This window comes from Oryctolagus cuniculus, chromosome 16 (assembly GCF_964237555.1).
Source record: "Oryctolagus cuniculus chromosome 16, mOryCun1.1, whole genome shotgun sequence".
Lineage (NCBI taxonomy): Eukaryota > Metazoa > Chordata > Mammalia > Lagomorpha > Leporidae > Oryctolagus > Oryctolagus cuniculus.
Genome location: NC_091447.1, coordinates 18,421,010 through 18,437,587, shown reverse-complemented (window position 1 = coordinate 18,437,587; position 16,578 = coordinate 18,421,010). Strand labels below are relative to the sequence as shown.

The 16,578-nt window shown below is 41.4% G+C and overlaps 1 protein-coding gene across 2 annotated transcripts in view; it reads left to right on the top strand.

Moving 5' to 3' along the window:
* The window catches only part of SKAP2 (src kinase associated phosphoprotein 2), a 181,525-nt gene that overhangs the window by 109,137 nt on the left and 55,810 nt on the right, over nucleotides 1–16,578 (top strand). For both annotated transcript variants that reach the window (XM_002713727.5, XM_051853255.2), the window contains exons 7-9: nucleotides 14,263–14,387; nucleotides 15,265–15,328; nucleotides 15,659–15,793. In XM_002713727.5, the coding sequence (XP_002713773.1) occupies nucleotides 14,263–14,387; nucleotides 15,265–15,328; nucleotides 15,659–15,793 (324 nt within the window). The remainder of the gene's footprint in view (nucleotides 1–14,262; nucleotides 14,388–15,264; nucleotides 15,329–15,658; nucleotides 15,794–16,578) is intronic.

The following is a 16,578-nucleotide window of genomic DNA, read 5'->3' as shown; positions in this document are numbered from 1 at the left end:
ATAGAAATAGATAACATCCATTTCCAGAAAGGGCACTTTAAGGAGAAAAAAGGCATAAGAACCAATATCACTTGATGTTAGTTTTCCCGTGAAATTGTTACTTATCAGTGTAGATTTGAAGTTTGTGCTATGTTTGACATTATGTGTAGCTTTGTGGGCTTTTTCCCTTATTATTAAAACATACAGATAAGATTGCTGTATTTAAGATAAGGTTGTAGTACTTACGTAATACTAGAAGTTGGTCTCACCCTTTGGCTGGTGGGATTAGCAAATGAAGAATATATTGCACTCCATTCCTAATTTACACTGTGTCCACATGGAACGCTGGCAGCAGTGAAGTGTGCATTGTAAACTGTAAACAAGCCTTCTTTCTTCTGCTAAGGGTAAACGGGTGGCTCTGTCAGAAAATTTGGAGTCCCAGTTCTGTCATAATTACCTTAGATCAAAAACTTGTGTTACTATTATAGAAACATGGTTTTGTACAGTATTGTGAATTTAGGTCAGCATCTCACCTTTCCATACTGAAAGGCCAGAACAATGGGGAGAGGCTTCAAATTTTTTTTAAAGATTTATTTATTTATTTGAAAGGCAGAGTTATAGAGGGCAGAGGTAGAGAGAGACAGAAAGGTCTTCCACCTGCTGATTCACTCCCCAGATGGCCACAATGGCCAGAGCTATGCTGATCCAAAGCCAGGAGCTAGGAGCTTCCTCTGGGTCTCCCACACGGGTACAGGGGCCCAAGGACTTGGGCCATCTTCTACAACTTTCCCACGCCTTAGCAGAAAGCTGGATCATAAGTGGAGCAACCAGGACTTGAACTGGCACCCATATGGGATGCCGGCACTGTAGGTGGCGGCTTTACCTGCTACACAACCACAGTGATTGCCCCTCAAATTCCTGTGACTTTGGTTCAATTTTGCTTCTCATTCTTGACTTATTTAAGAATCAATGAAAGGAGCCAGTGCTGTGGCATAGCAGGTAAAGCCACCGCCTGCAGTGCCGGCATCCCATATGGGTGCTGGTTTGAGACCTGGCTGCTCCACTTCCAGTACAGTTCTCTGCTATGGCCTGGGAAAGCAGTAGAAGATGGCCAAGTCGTTGGGCCCCTGCATCTGCATGGGAGACCTGAAGGAAGCTCCTGCCTCCTGGCTTCAGATAGGCACAGCTCCAGCTGTTGCCACCAACTGGGGAGTGAACCAGCAGATGGAAGACCTCTCTCTGTCTCTCCTTCTCTCTCTATGTAACTCTAACTTTCAAATAAATAATAAGTAAATCTTTTTTTATATTTATTTATTTGAGAGATGGAGTTACAGATAGTAAGAGGAAGAGACAGAGAGAAAGGTCTTCCTTCCGTTGGTTCACTTCCTAAATGGCTGCAATGGCTGGAGCTGTGCTGATCCAAAGCCAGGAGCCAGGAGCTTCTTCCCGGTTTCCCACTCGGGTGCAGGGGCCCAAGGACTCGGGTCATCTTCTACTGCTTTCCCAGGTCATAGCAGAGAGCTGGATTGGAAGAGGAGCAGCCGGGACTAGAACTGGGGCCCATATGGGATGCCGGTGCTGCAGGTGGAGAATTAACCTACTGCGCCACCACGCTGGCCCCATAATAAATAAATTTTATAATAATGATAATTATTGTAAGATGATAATTATATAATTATATAATTAATAATATATTAATATATTATATTAATTGTATACAATAACATAATTAATAATATATTAACAATAATATGTATTATATAATTATAATTATGATAGTATGATTATCTCAATAGATGCAGTGAAAACATTAAAAGAGAGAGAGAGAAAGAATGAGAATCAATGAAAACTAATCAGGGTTTGCCCCAGTCCTTGTCCTGATGGGTACATACCAGCTCAACAAGTCTTTCTAAAACTCCTGGGGTTTTACTGCAAGACCAATTCAATACATTCTAGTTAGGAGTTTTTAGATATTAATTAAGTGCCCATTTATATTCTTATTTGATGAGAATTTATGGTGGTAACATTCTCAGTAATTCCTATTTTAACAACTTTGTATCAATTTATCCCCTGTAACCACTTCTCTTATTAAAAATGACCTTTCCCGGGCCGGCGCTGCGGCTCACTAGGCTAATCCTCCACCTGGAGGCGCCGGCACACTGGGTTCTAGTCCCAGTCGGGGCACCAGATTCTGTCCTGGTTGCTCCTCTTCCAGGCCAGCTCTCTGCTGTGGCCAGGGAGTGCAGTGGAGGATGGCCCGAGTTCTTGGGCCCTGCACCCCATGGGAGACCAGGATAAGTACCTGGCTCCTGCCATTGGATTAGTGCAGTGCACCAGCCGCAGCACACCGGCCGCGGCGGCCATTGGAGGGTGAACCAACGGCAAAAGGAAGACCTTTCTCTCTGTCTCTCCCTCTCACTGTCCACTTTGCCTGTCAAAAAAAAAAAAAAAAAAAATGACCTTTCTCACATTCTCTTTTCCTGTCGATAGTTGAAGATCTGGCTTATATTTCCTTCAGATCCTCTCTCTCTGTTACTGTGGCACCTCCTGTTTCCAGTGATTTCAAATCTGTTTTTAATGGTTATTTTTTCTTTATGTCACTTCCTTGGGAATTTCCAGCTTAATTCCTTTCCTTTTGGATATTCTGGGGGAAAAAATCTATCTTTGAATAGTTTCTAATTGCTTATTTGTTGTGATTCTGATTTCCTTCCTTTATATCTTTTCTTTCTGGGAAAAAAAAGTCTGTCAACTAAAATATTTATTTTCTTTTGCAAGATCAGTTAGTTCATTTGTATGGCCATGTTGACTGTAGTTCATGTGAACCATTTACCTAAACTTTAGAAAGAATTATTTAGATATATGAGAACCGTAATCCTTCAGCTAAGTAAGATTTAGATAAATGGATTACGGAGGCACAGGAGGAGTTGATATCACTTACGAGGTTAAACTGTACTTTGTTACTGTTTGACAGATATGGTGTTCACGTTTTCTACCTTACTGTGTGTGCCAAAAAACATATTGACCTATCAAGATAGTAATGGCTTCGAAAGAGTAGCTCTGCCCTCTAGGGTAAATAACGCACTTACCTTTGTACCCATAAATATTGTCTGTATTTATTATTCATAGCCATTGGGGGCCCTTAAGTAGCAAATATCTATAGAACATATTTTATCACTTTATGAAAGCACATCCATCCTCTCATGTCCTTCCTTTTTCCTGTGACTGTTACGAGTCTAATTCATCAAACGTCTTAGGACCTAGGTGTTTAGATTGCCATCAAGGCATTCGTTCATTCACTCACTCATTAATTCATTTTTTTAAATTCCATAAACATTTCTGGACACTTGGTAGGCAGTGGGCACTGAGAAGCCAAAGGTTCTTGGAGGTGCTCCCATTTTTTGTGGTGTAGAAATCAGTGGGAGAAAGAAGATGTGGTGAAGTTGAAAGTGGGGGCTGGGTAGGTAAAGTGATCCTTTCAGTTCAGTACGGTAAGTGATTTGGACAAAATACCTTTGGATCACAAGCGAGGGAAAGCTAATGCTTCGCTGAGTTAGGGAAGACTTCCAGGTGGAGAGTTTCCTGGGTGAATGTTATGGTTTGAATATACTCATAGATGACCTTCCACAAAGCATGTGCTGGGACTTAACCCTGAGGACGAGCAGTTGGAAGGTGGCCACAAGGGCTTTGCTTTCATGAATGAGGCCAATCTTTTTATAAAACATGCTGGAGTGACCTCTGGAGCCCCTCTTTTGTCCTTTGGCCATGGGAGGACACAACACTCATCCCCTCTGGAGGATGCAGGAACGAAGTGCCATCTTTTAGCAGAGAGCAGCTCTTATGAGATGCTGGATCTTAGACTTGCCAGCCTCCACAGCTGTGAGAAATAAATTTTCTGTTGTTTATAAATGGCCCACTCCCAGGTGTTATGACAGCACAGATGAACTGAAACAGTAGAGAAGGGCCAAGTGGTGATTCCAGGCAGGGGGAGAGCTTCTGTGTCATTCAAGGCCATGGAGGGGCTTGCAGTTGGGATTCAGCCCAGAGCAAGGTGTGAGTGAGGAGAGGTTCATCGAAGGCTGGTGAGGTCCACGGATGAGAGCCTTCTGACATATGGGCTTTGCTAAGGATTTTGTTCTGAGTATGACCTAAAGCAGAGGACCCGTGACAGACTGGGTTTTCAGGAAGAAGTTGTGATAGTATTATTCAGGATGGATGGGCAACAGCACCATTTAGGAAGACGCTGAACGAATCTTAAGAGAGTTTAACACAGGGCTGTTGGAAGGCAGCACCAGTATTTAAAGCAGATGGCTGGGGCTCCAAAGCTGTGCCTTTTACACAACTCAATGATTGTTGCCAACCCCTCCAAGATGCCTGTGAATGACAGGCCATTTAGGAACCTGTTGCAAACCATCTTTTTGTGTTTGTTTGTATCTTTCCTCTTCTACTTCCCTTCTATGTGATCTTGCATCAGCATTATGATCTGAGACTTACCTCTTCCCGCTTTGGATGGAGGGATTGTTAGTTCCTAGTACCCACCCTTTTCAGGGCTGTCTCTGCCCTTTCTTCCCAAATCCCATTAAAGAATATCCCAGCACCAGTGGCAGTTATAAGTAGCCTTGGTCCTACCAAGTCATTCTAAATGTATATCAGAGTTATTTATTACATCATGTGGTTATAATTTCTTCACTGTAATGTCTTTTAAATATATGATAAAAGCTAGTAGAAAATTTGGGCTTAATACAGATAATTTAATATAATAAAACTTTCAGGACTCAGCAGGGAAATAACATTTTTCATTGAAACTGACCTCCCTTCTCTCTGACTTCCCCCACAACCTCAGCATTCGTAGGAAAAGAGGGAAAATAGCTGTTCAGTTTGAAATTTTTTGTGTATAAAATGTATTTTGATGTCAAAAAGAGCATTGTGGTTCTTTTTCATGTTTTCTTGAATTTCATTGAAGTGACAGTATATTTGTATAATTAGAAGTCCTGTGGTGTTGTGACAACAATTTAAAACAGCCACACAAACTTATCTTTTTTTCTGCCTAGTCATTTGATAGACACAATCTCCTGGGTTAGGGCATTAGCATTTTATAATACTATCATGATGGTATATATTGTGGGGAGCAATCCGGACTGGACTGAGTTACTGGAATTAAGACTTATTCTATGCATCTGCTCTCCCACAATATGGCGCTGGGAGAGAAGTAAACAGCTTCCGCACAGCTGCCTCCAGTTCAACCAATAAACTGTAGGACTTGCTCCTGATTGGAGAGCAGCGTACTCGGCGTGTGGGCAGCCGAGTTAGGATTGGCGGAGGAGGACTATAAAGGAGGAGAGAGACGGCATGCACCGGGAACATCTAAGGGGAACATCTGAGGGAACACCTGTGCAGCCCCCCGAGACGAGCCGGCCGGCGGTGTGCCGCTCCCCTGCGGAAGTGGGGAATGCGGCCAGGGGGAACTGCCCTTCCACGGAGGTGGAAGGGATAGTAGCCAACCCGGGAAGAACCAGCAGCAAACCCGGGGAAGGCCGAGCAGACGAAAGAACAGCGCAGGGTCCTGTGTCATTCCTCCACGAAGAGGGGGAGCGACATATATAAACTGTTAAATGAATTCTGATGTTTTAAAATTTTTATTGTGATTTTGTTTCCATCCGGTATATAAATAAGAATAGTGTTTTTCCCTTTAAGAAGTAGGAATAATTAATTCTACCTTTTATCAGAAATTTTTTTTAAAGATAGATTTATTTATTTGAAAGGCGGAGCCACAGAGAGACAGAGGCAGAGAGAGAGAGAGAAGTCTTCCAACCATTGGTTCATTCCCCAAATGGCCGCAATGGCCAGAGCTGGGTTGATCGGAAGCCAGGAGTCAGGAGCTTCTTCTGGGTCTCCCATGCGGATGCAGGGGCCCAAGGACATGGGCCATCGTCTGCTGCTTTCCCAGCTCACATCAGAGAGCTGGATCAGAAATGAAGCAGCTGGGACTCGAACCAGCACCTATATGGGATGCTGGCACTGCAGGTGATGGCTTTACCTGCTATGCCACAGCACTGGCCCCTCTGGCAGATATATTTTAAACGAAACAGTGCATTGCTCTATCTCTTTATATAGCTATATAGATATTGCTGCATCTGTGTGTATGTGTATATATATAGATACATAGAGATAAATGTCTGTGTATGTTTAGATATATAGCTATAGCAATATCCATTCCTATAGATATTCTTTGACATCCATGTCAGGTAGCATTATTGCAAAATGGTGTGATACACTGGCCCTGAGGTCCTGTTAACAGTAAGATGAGCCCGTGAATGAGCTGGTGAGTGGAGGAGGGGCAGGATCACATTGCGAGCGTTTCACCTGCCCTCGTCAGGAGTTTGGCCTTTGCTGTCTGGGGCTCAGCTGATGCTCTGAGCAGTGAAGGCAAGCAGGTAGGATGCCAGATTCTGACAGGGTGTTGGAAAGATCATGTTGACAGCTGTCAGGAAAAGGGCTGGAGGAGGTGAGACTGGAGGCAAAACGCGTTCTGAAGCCATGAGTGGCTGAGCATGCAGTGAGTGAAGGCAGAGGTTTCCTGCCTTAATCATCTCATAAAGGAGCTGCCGCTTATCCTAGGCATTTTAGCTGCTCTCGTGTGGCCTGAATAGCAGAAGAGCCATTTATTCTCTAAGTATTGTAGAAGGCTCTGAGACGATAATATATATAGGACATTAGATAATCTCTTTGTAATGATTATCTTAACAATAGGTATGTGTTATATCATAATTATGATCTGAACCTCAATTCGAGAGGAAAACAGTAGATATAGCAAAAAAAGGGGGGGCTTAAATTCCCATTGTACAAAGATGCTTAGAATTTATTCATTCTTCATTCACAGCTACTTCATACCACCTTGTTTTGCAATCAAGTCCCTAAGTTGAAAATGTGTGGCTGTATACACAAACCACTTGGTTTTTATGCTTGCCATACACTGTTATTCTAAAGCAAAAAAAAGGGGGGGTTATTCATATATCTCTGAGGAGCTATAGCAACTTGATAATCAGTTTGATAGCATTTAATGAAAGGGTTACTATTAGGGGGGCATTCCTTACTAATGAATATTAATACTTAGGAAAATAACATGAGTCATTTACTGAGGGGGAAAGGCCTCCTTAAACATAAGTAGCAGATATTATCAAACATTGCTGAGCACGCTTCGGATCTCCTGTTCACTAGCCATTTGGACCAAGCTAGCATGCTTGGTACAAATAACAGTAACCAACTTTGTTTAACTGTGCCCCCAAAGGAGATGATTGGGGGAATATCAGCTCTCAGAATTGATGGAAAGGCTAAACAACCAGGCTCAGAAAGTGGACAAGAACTAAGAGAGGTCAAGTGGCTAGAACTTCAGCCCAACCCATGGAGAGTCTGTCTGGGATACTGCTGGCTTTGGTCTTGCCATGCCAGGCCCTGTGATGTTGACATTGTGCAATGCCACCGCTCAGTGACTGCCCTTGCTGCCAGAAGGGATTCTGAACTCCTTGATTCTTGCTTTTTACTTACTTTAGGTTTGGTCCTAGTTTGGAGCATCCACTTACTGAGCTGGAATAAGGAAAGTCAGCCTTCTTCCTGGCTTCATTCTTGACAATCTGGAAACTAAGTAGAAAAGATGCTGAATGCCAGGGAGCCCCAGCTGACAAATGTCCAAAACTCATAAGAATGCTGAAGGACTTGAAATTATGTAGGTACTGTATTTATGCTACATTTAACATGATCTGACAGTGATTGGTATTTTAAGTGTATTTTCTGAGAGCCAGTGAAGAAGGGAAAAGTAAGCATATTTGCAAGAAAAATGAACTGAGTGGGGTTTGATAGATTGCTGTGGAGCATGAGGGAGAACGTAGGGGTCCCTGGTGAGGGAAAAGGAGAGATCAGGAATGGAGCCCAGTTTGCTGGTTTCAGGGGGAGTTAACAGAAGGGCCATTTACTGAGATGGGTGCCACAGCAAGAAATATCACAGTGTGGAGGCTAAGGTGATCTCCTTTGTGATCATGTTCTACTCAGTGTGCCTTCTGGATATTCAAGAGATAAAACACATAGAGGGAGAAGTTAAAGATTTGGACACAGGGCAGGCATTTGGTGTAGTGGTTTAAGTTGCTGCTTAGGATACTCACATCCTGTATTGAAATGCCTGATTTAAGTCTTGACCACTTCACTCAACTACTTCACAGTAGCTTTCTGCGAATGTGCATCCTGGGAGGCAGCAGGTGATGGCTCAAGTGCTTGGGTCCTGGCATCCACGTGGGGGACCCAGATGGAGTTTTGGGTTCATGCCTTTGGCTTGACCCAGCCCTGGCTGTTGGGAGCTTTTGGGGAATGAACCAGCAGATGAAAGATCTCTCTCTCTCTCTCTCTCTCTCTCTCTCTCTCTCTCTGCCTTCCAAATAAATTGAAAACAAATAAATAAAAATTTTATTATTTATTTTATTTATCTTTAAGGATTCATTTATTTATTTTAAAGTCATAATTACAGAGAGAGAGACAAATCTTCTATCTGCTGGTTCACTTCCCAGATGGCCACAATGGCCAAACTGAAGCCTGGAGCTTTATCTGGGTCTCCCACGTGGGTGGCAAGGATTCAAGTAGTTGGGCTATCCTCCACTGCTTTCCCAGGCCATTAACAAGGAGCCAGATCAGAAGTTGAGCAGCCAGGACATGAATTTGTATCCATTATGGGATGCCAGCATCACAGGTAGCAGCTTCGCCTGCTAAGCCATGCACCGGCCCTGACTAAATTTTCTTTTAAATGTAAAAACTTAAAAAAGATTTCGATAACAGTTTTGAAACTGGACTGAAAGTAGAGAATTATGAATCATGATGTTGACAGGGATGTAATCCTTGGGATTGGATGAGCTTTCCTGGGGACAGTGAAAGTAGCAAGGTTTGTTAGAACATAACTCTTCCAAGTAGAGGAGCCCATAAAGGGATCAGAGTAGTTTGACCCAGGTTACAGGAGGAAATACGAGATAATGTTTATCTTCTTTATGAGGTCTGGTGACTTCATAAGTAACATTCACTCTCTAGGACAGTGGTTGATCAGACATTAGTGTGTATCAAAATCACCTAGAATGCTTGCAGAAGTTTGATTTCCTGGACCCAGTCCCAGAGATGCTTACAAGTGCCGTGTAATAGCCATTCCTGCATTTTTAGCAGGCATCCGATATAGATGGTTCTTTTTTTTAAGATTTATTTTTTATTTATTTAAAAGGCAGAGTTACAGAGAGAGAAGGAGAGACAGAGAATGAGAGAGAGATCTTCTGTCTGCTGGCTCGCTCTCCAAATGGCCACAAAAGCCAGGGCTGTGCCAGGCTGAACCCAGGAGCCTAGAGCTTCCTCTGGGTCTCCCACATGGGTGCAAGGACCCAGGCACTTGGACCATCCTCCACTGCTTTCCCAGCACATTACCAGGGAGCTGGTTTAGAAATTGAGTGGCTAGGTCTCCTACTGGTGTGCATGTGGGATGCTGGCCTTGCAGGCTGTGGCTTAACCTACATACCACAATGCCTGCTACCGATAGATGATTCTTGAAATATACTTTGAGAACCATTTTCCTAGGAAACAGTTGACAATACAAGGCTTCAGAACCAGACTTATGCCAGGGTCTGGCTTTTACTACCTACATTTGTGTGACCATGAACAGGTTGGTTAAGCTTTGTATCAGCACTGGGTATCTATTAAATATGATATATTGAGTTCCTGACATACAGAAGGAGCTCAGTAAATGTGAGTTGTCCTTTTGACAGCTTAAAAAAAAAAAAAAAAAAGTAGAACACGGATGTAAACCCTAAAAGCCAGTTAAAAAAATAGAAGGAAATGGCTGTCATTAGCCTCCTGCATTTTTGTTTTGTAGGAAATCAGAGCCCACTGCTTTTTACCTTGAACTTACTGGATTAGAATTGTATAAAATTAAGTTACAGATTTAATAGATTTCATTATCTAGTTTCTCCTGGCAGCTTTCAGTTCTGCAGACACGAAACACAAGCAGTGTGATAGAAGCAAGGTTAGAGTGTGAAATAGAAGCCGAGGGAAACTTAACAGAGGGACAAACACCTCAGAAATCCTGAGGACATCAATGTATTATTATACAAAAATATTCAATAAATGATACTAATGTATCATCAAGGAAATATTAAATTATGTTTAAAAGGCATTGAGAAGTTAGAGAAGTATATATGAGTATTATAGAATTCCAGCACAATGACTAACATTTTTTTTAAAGATTTATTTATTTATTTGAGAGGCAGAGTTAGAGAGAGGGAGAGAGAAAGAGAGGTCCTCCATCCACTGGTTCACTCTTCAAATGGCCACAAAGGCCGGAGCTGAGCTAATCCGAAACCAGGAGCCAGGAGCTTCTTCCCTGTCTCCCATGCAGGTTAGGATCCCAGGGACTTAGGCCACTTTCTGCTGCTTTCCCAGGCCATAGCAGAGAGCTGGATGGGAAGCAGAGCAGCCAGGACCTGAATAGGTTTCCCAGGCAGGTGCTTAACCTACTGCGCCACAGTGCAGGCCCCAGTGACTAACGTTTTTTAAAGTCTTGGGCTTTAAAGGAATAATTTCTCTGCTGTTTGTTAAGTTCACTTAGAATAAAATACTTTATTAGTTCTTAATAATGAACTCACAGAATCTTATTTGATTGACATTTTACTATTTTTAAGCAATCTATAACAAATCGACAGGAGTCTTTTGAGACTCCCAGAAAGCCCTGTGGAATCTGTGTAGAAGTTACCATGGATTACCACATAACGCTGACGTTTTCTGTGTCCCAAAGAGACGCTCATATGAAGGAAGCAAAGCAGGTCTGATTATAGCTGAGTCTGCTGATTTCATCTCTGGACTTCCTGTTCCATATTGGCTAATGTAAACTAAAGACTATTGTATGGTTTTGGTTTTGCAAAGTTACTGAGAACGAGTTACGAATTTCCTTCCATTCTCTTCTGGTCCCACACCTTTAGCACACACAGATGTTGAAGTAATTCTTTGTCCTCAAATACAACCCATCGGCTGCTAGGGCTCCGTATTGTCTTCTTTTTATTCCCTCTGCCACTCTCGCCCCTTATTCTCTGTTTCTCTGTCTGTTGAGGGAGTTTTTGAGGTAGATCTGATCTCATTTGTAGCACTGTTAATTCTACTTTTTAGCTACTTCTCATCTGTCATTTGTTTTGCGATGCATTTCCTATTCCCTCCCACAGTTGTTTCTCTTCAGTTTCTACCCCTGTAATCCATTTCTCTTTTTATTCTATATTACCTTGTTTTAACTTTCATCTCTTTCAGAATTTGAGTGCATGTGGTTTGTTTGTCTTTTTGCCCTTATAAAAGATGCAGAGCTGTTGTCTGATGTTTACTTTGTTTTCTGTTGCTTTGCCTGTGCTTTCTGCATCCTAAATTACATTTCTGTATTAGGTAATATTTTTATGGCACCTGTGTGTGTTTGCTTTTCTCTGTTTGCTTGTCCTTGAGCAAGGATGGGTTTATATAATCTGGGATGCTCACCTGTGAATTGGATTTGTGGCTTCTCTTGTTCATCGCACCAGAGACTGAAAATGTGGCTTTAGATTAGATGGACCCAGGAGTGCAGTCTTTTTTTTTTTTTTTTTTTTTTGTCAGGCAGAGTTAGACAGTGAGAGAGAGAGAGACAGAGAGAAAGGTCTTCCTTCCGTTGGTTCATCCCCCAAAAGGCCGCTACAGCTGGCTGCGCTGCGCTGATCCGAAGCCAGCAGCCAGGTGCTTCCTCCTGGTCTCCCATGCGGGTGCAGGGCCCAAGGACCTGGGCCTTCCTCCACTGCCTTCCCGGGCCACAGCAGAGAGCTGGACTGGAAGAGGGGCAACTGGGACAGAATCTGGTGCCCCGACCGGGACTAGGACCTGGGATGCCGGTGCCCTGGGTGAGCCTAGTGAGCCGCGGCACTGGCCAAGAGTGCAGTCTTGACTCCACGTCTGGTCCTTAAAAATCTTGTTTCTCCTGGGAGTTTAAGGAAATTGTTCAGTGCAGCTTTGATACTTTGCCTCAGTTTACTTCCAGTGTTTGTAGGCATAGATTCCTTCTGCAAACCAAGGGAGCATTGATTAGTACTTGTGTAACACTCAGATTTTTATGGGGTGTGTGTGTGTGTGTGTGTGTGTGTGTATTTCAGGGAGAAGGTAGGAAAGGTCTGATAAGGTATTACTACTAAATTTGTTGAATGAGTAAGTGAATTATTTAGTCTTCTTTGAGAATTTTAGAAGAATGAGCCAATTTTAATACTTGTTTCCTAGTTTTTTTTGTTTGTTTGTTTGTTTTTTTTGTTTTTTTTTTTAGTTAACTGTTTTGTAAAATATGTCTTGGGAGCATCATATACATAAAATATTCTGTGAAAAAAAAAAAGGGTTCCATGAATAAATCAATTTAGGGAATGCTGCATACTAAGTCTTTCTCTTAGAAATGCAATCAGGATAGAAATATGTTAAGGGTCCCAAGAAGTTCTAAACTAACAAAGCTGTTTAACTTGTTTAATTCAGCCAAGAGTCTCCCAAACTTATTTGATTATATACACTGTGAGAATTTTGCTTTAATTTTTAAACCATACTTTTAAACCTCAGAGAATTAATTGTACATTTTTTCCCACAAAATAATCTTCAAAAATTTTGAATTGTTTTCCTTTTTCAGTTACCCAAAGAGTTGTAAATTGTGACTAAATATGATTAGAGCGTCCAGATTTGAGTTGATTTCTGAGGTGGGTGTTTGGTTTAGCGGTTAAGCCACCTCTCGGAACTCCTGCATCCTATATCCAAACCCCTGAGTTTGAGTCCTGGCTCCACCTCCAATTTCAGCTTTTGAGTCCCAGCTCTGCTGCCAATTTCAGCTTCCTGCTAACATGCACCTGGGAGGTGGTGATGACAGCTTAAGTGATTGGGTCCCTGCCACCCTTGTGGGAGACCTGAATTGAGTTCCTGGAGGTCACAGGCATTTGGGGGTGAACCAGCAGATGGAAGATCTTTCTCTGACTGTCACTCTGCCTTTCAAATTAAAATAAACATATAAATAAAAAGAATTTCTAGCTCAGGCTTTTCTCATTTGATATTTTAAATCAGATAGAATCTCATGACCTTTCAAAAATGTAGGTTGCTTTAGGCATCAAATTAATGCGTTTAAGAAAAGGAGATGCTTGTTTTACTGTACACTGTGTTGAGAGAGCCCTTCGCCCCGTGATGTGGAAGCATGTGTGTTATTTCCCCTGAACTCAGGAAAAGGGGCAGTTTGTCCTTACTCGTGGTTTAGATATTGTGTCAATCTAGGAGATAGACCTATAGCTGTGCAGCTTTACTGTCAACATGACTGGGTAAAGTAGGAAGGATGACTCAGCTTACCCTTCCTTTGGACTCCTCCCCATATGTGTGCGTCACTGCTCATTCAGCTCTCCCCTTACTGGTTAGGAAACCTTTTTCTGTGTTTTGTAACTTAAGCTTCTAACCTTGTTTTATGGCTCTTCTCCATCAAAGTAATTTATATCTCTTTCATATCTTTTTTTGTAATTAGTAGTTTGTTTTGTTTCATTTTTAAAATTTAGAGTTAAAATTTTAAAAAATATTTTAATTTATTGGAAAGGCAGAGAGAGAGAGAAACAGAGAGACAGAGACCATCAGAGGTCTGCCTTCTGCTGGTTCACTCTCCAAATGCCTGCAACAGCCAGGAAGGGCTGGGCCAGGCCACAACTAGAGCTTGGCCAGGCTGAAGCCACGAGCAAGGAACTCGGTTTTCCCATATGGGTGGCAGGAACCCAAGTACTTGAGCCATCACCGCAGCTCCAGGGCTTTTTGTTTATTTTCTTGTTGGTGGTGCTATGGGAAGGATTTGGTGAGCGGTAAATAAAGCCCAGAAAATTTTCAGTTAGATGGACTCTCCCGCTAGCATACTTGGTGTGAAAGAACCATTGAGTTGTAGCAGGGTTGTCCAGCAAGTTCTAAGTTCTAGTTGTTAGGTTTGTCCTACTTTAAAAGTGTTGTGTTTCCATTTGTCCTTCTGAGCAAGACTGACTTGAATCTCTTCCTCTGGTTCCTTACGATGTCTGTTTTAGAACCAAGCATCCCCAATACTGCCATATTTTAAAATTAAAAATGATATCTTGAAATGTTCTTCAAGCTTTATACTAAAGTAATGTAACCAATACTCTTTCCAAGAATTAATTATGAAAATCTCAATTAAAGATAATTGAGCATTTATATTCACAGCAGTAAATGAAATTCCAACTTTGCCTTTATCTTGAACAGACAAACAACAGAAAGGTGAATTTGCAATAGATGGCTACAGTGTCAGAATGAATAACACCCTTAGGAAGGATGGAAAGAAAGATTGCTGTTTTGAAATCTCTGCTCCTGATAAACGCATCTATCAGGTTGGAGTTTTTATGTTGCCTTGAAATTAAGTTGATAAAATGTTCTCATTTCATTTATAGAGATATTAACATTTTGTTAAAACTGCTCTTCCTGACATGTTAATATTAAGCGCTGTTTTTTTTTTGTTTTTTTTGTTTTTTTGTACATTGAATGCTTATAGACAGAGAAATACGTATTTTCTTAAATTTCAGATTAGTTCAAGTGATATCTTCTTGGAAAAGATCAAGCAAATGTGTCATTTATCAGTTACTTCACATGTTGAATTTTATATCTATTTTAATGGAACTATGTAATTTCCTAAAAGAATCACATAGCAGAAACAGTAAAATTGTCAAAAGAAAAATATCAGAGTGTTCATGCATATTGTATTGCCGGGGTGTGGGTGAAGTCTCACGTCAGCCCTGCACATCCAGAGCCATCAGCTCGGCCTCACTATGGAATGTATGTTTAATAAGTTTTAAATATCTGAGATTGCAGTTGAAAGCCAGTTAATTAAGTTGTCAGGTAGTGTGTTGGAATCTGACAAGAACATTTTTAAGAAAACTGTACCGAGCAGTCGAAAGAAATTCATGGGTGTCTTCTAATTGTCAAGGGCAAATTTTGCTCATCAGTTCTGTCTTTGACATTGATGAAGAGAAGCAGCTTTTTTTCCTGCACAGCTGCCAGCTGCTGATCGGAGTTTCAAATCCATCATCCTCTGCTTCAATTACGTAAATTTGTCAAAATTAACTGTACATTATAAGAAGCATCCTTGCAAGAAAAGTACCACTAGACATGAAAAGAATTACTAATGGTCTTAAAGAAATGATAAGAACGTGACCATACCTTTCATTTCTTCCGTGGTGATTTTTGTTCTTATTATTTGCTCTTTGTCAGTTTACAGCAGCTTCTCCCAAAGACGCCGAGGAATGGGTACAGCAGCTGAAATTTGTATTGCAAGGTAAGAGCAGTCAGTGGAACAAGTGAATAACAAGTGATTCGAGTTTTCACATGCAAAGCTAAAGACTTCTCTGAGAATGACCAAGGGACCATGACTGGTATTAAGAAAAAAAAATAATAACACCTTTGACTTCAGATTTATAAAAGCATCTTTTCTATAAGTACCAGCTAGCACCTCTATTTACAAACAATCAACTTTTAAAAAAATTTAAAGTAAGGACATAGTGCCTAAGAACATTGCTTTTTGCACACCTGTGTTTATTAGGAACTATACTCTTACAACTCTCTTTCTCAGTCTTTGCGAACCTGCTCTGTGAACCATGTTTTGCAGACATGGAATCCGATGTGATCCCTGAGGATGGTGATGAAAGAGAAGTCTATGACGACGTTGACCACCCTCTGCCAGCCAGTGGCCCACCAACCTGCGGCCGGCCCATAGACGATGAAATTTACGAGGAACTCCCAGGTACTTATTTTCTGGAGATTCGTTTCAAGATTTCTGGGCTCTTTTTGTGTGCACACACATGTGAGTGTGTGCATGTGTGTGTGTGTGTGTGATTTGTCATCAGGTTGACAACTCGAGTGGGAAATGGTGAGCTACTAAGAACAAGAACAAAGACAATCTTCAAAACTCTGGTTTACAGACAGGGTTCTGCTTGAGGTATTTCAAGTGAGTGGACGGGCACTTATGAAAAGTGAGTGGAACATTAAAACGAAGCAGATACAATCCTGATCTCTTGGGGCTTTTGGCTCATTAGCATTGTTTATGCTACATAATTTTTTAATTAAAAAATTGACTTGCCTTACAGTTTTTCCCACCAACTCACACATCATTTTTTATATCTACATCTCAGAACTTCCATTAACCAGAAGTTCTGTGCACCCCATATGTCATCAGCTTCTGCCTTCTGTGTCCCTGCTTGCTGCAGAGTATTGCATTGTCTTGCAGGAATGTTGTTGAACTGTAAACAAGGGCCTTTTGAGGCTTGAAGTTTTCTTACTGATACTTTAGCATGGACATGAAACCAAAGTTTTCCTTTTTCTAAATTGTCAGGCCTGTTTCAGTATTTACATGCTTCAGTGTTTGTTATCTATTAGCTTCCTTGCTTTGAAGTTTTGAGAATCAAAATATAAAGATAGGACTCTGAAATTCAGGATTCTTAGAATATGAAAACATTCAGGAAATTGTATTACTAATATGTTGGTTGTAATAAGCCTTTTCCTAGCTATTAAAACATCAGTAGTTAGAGA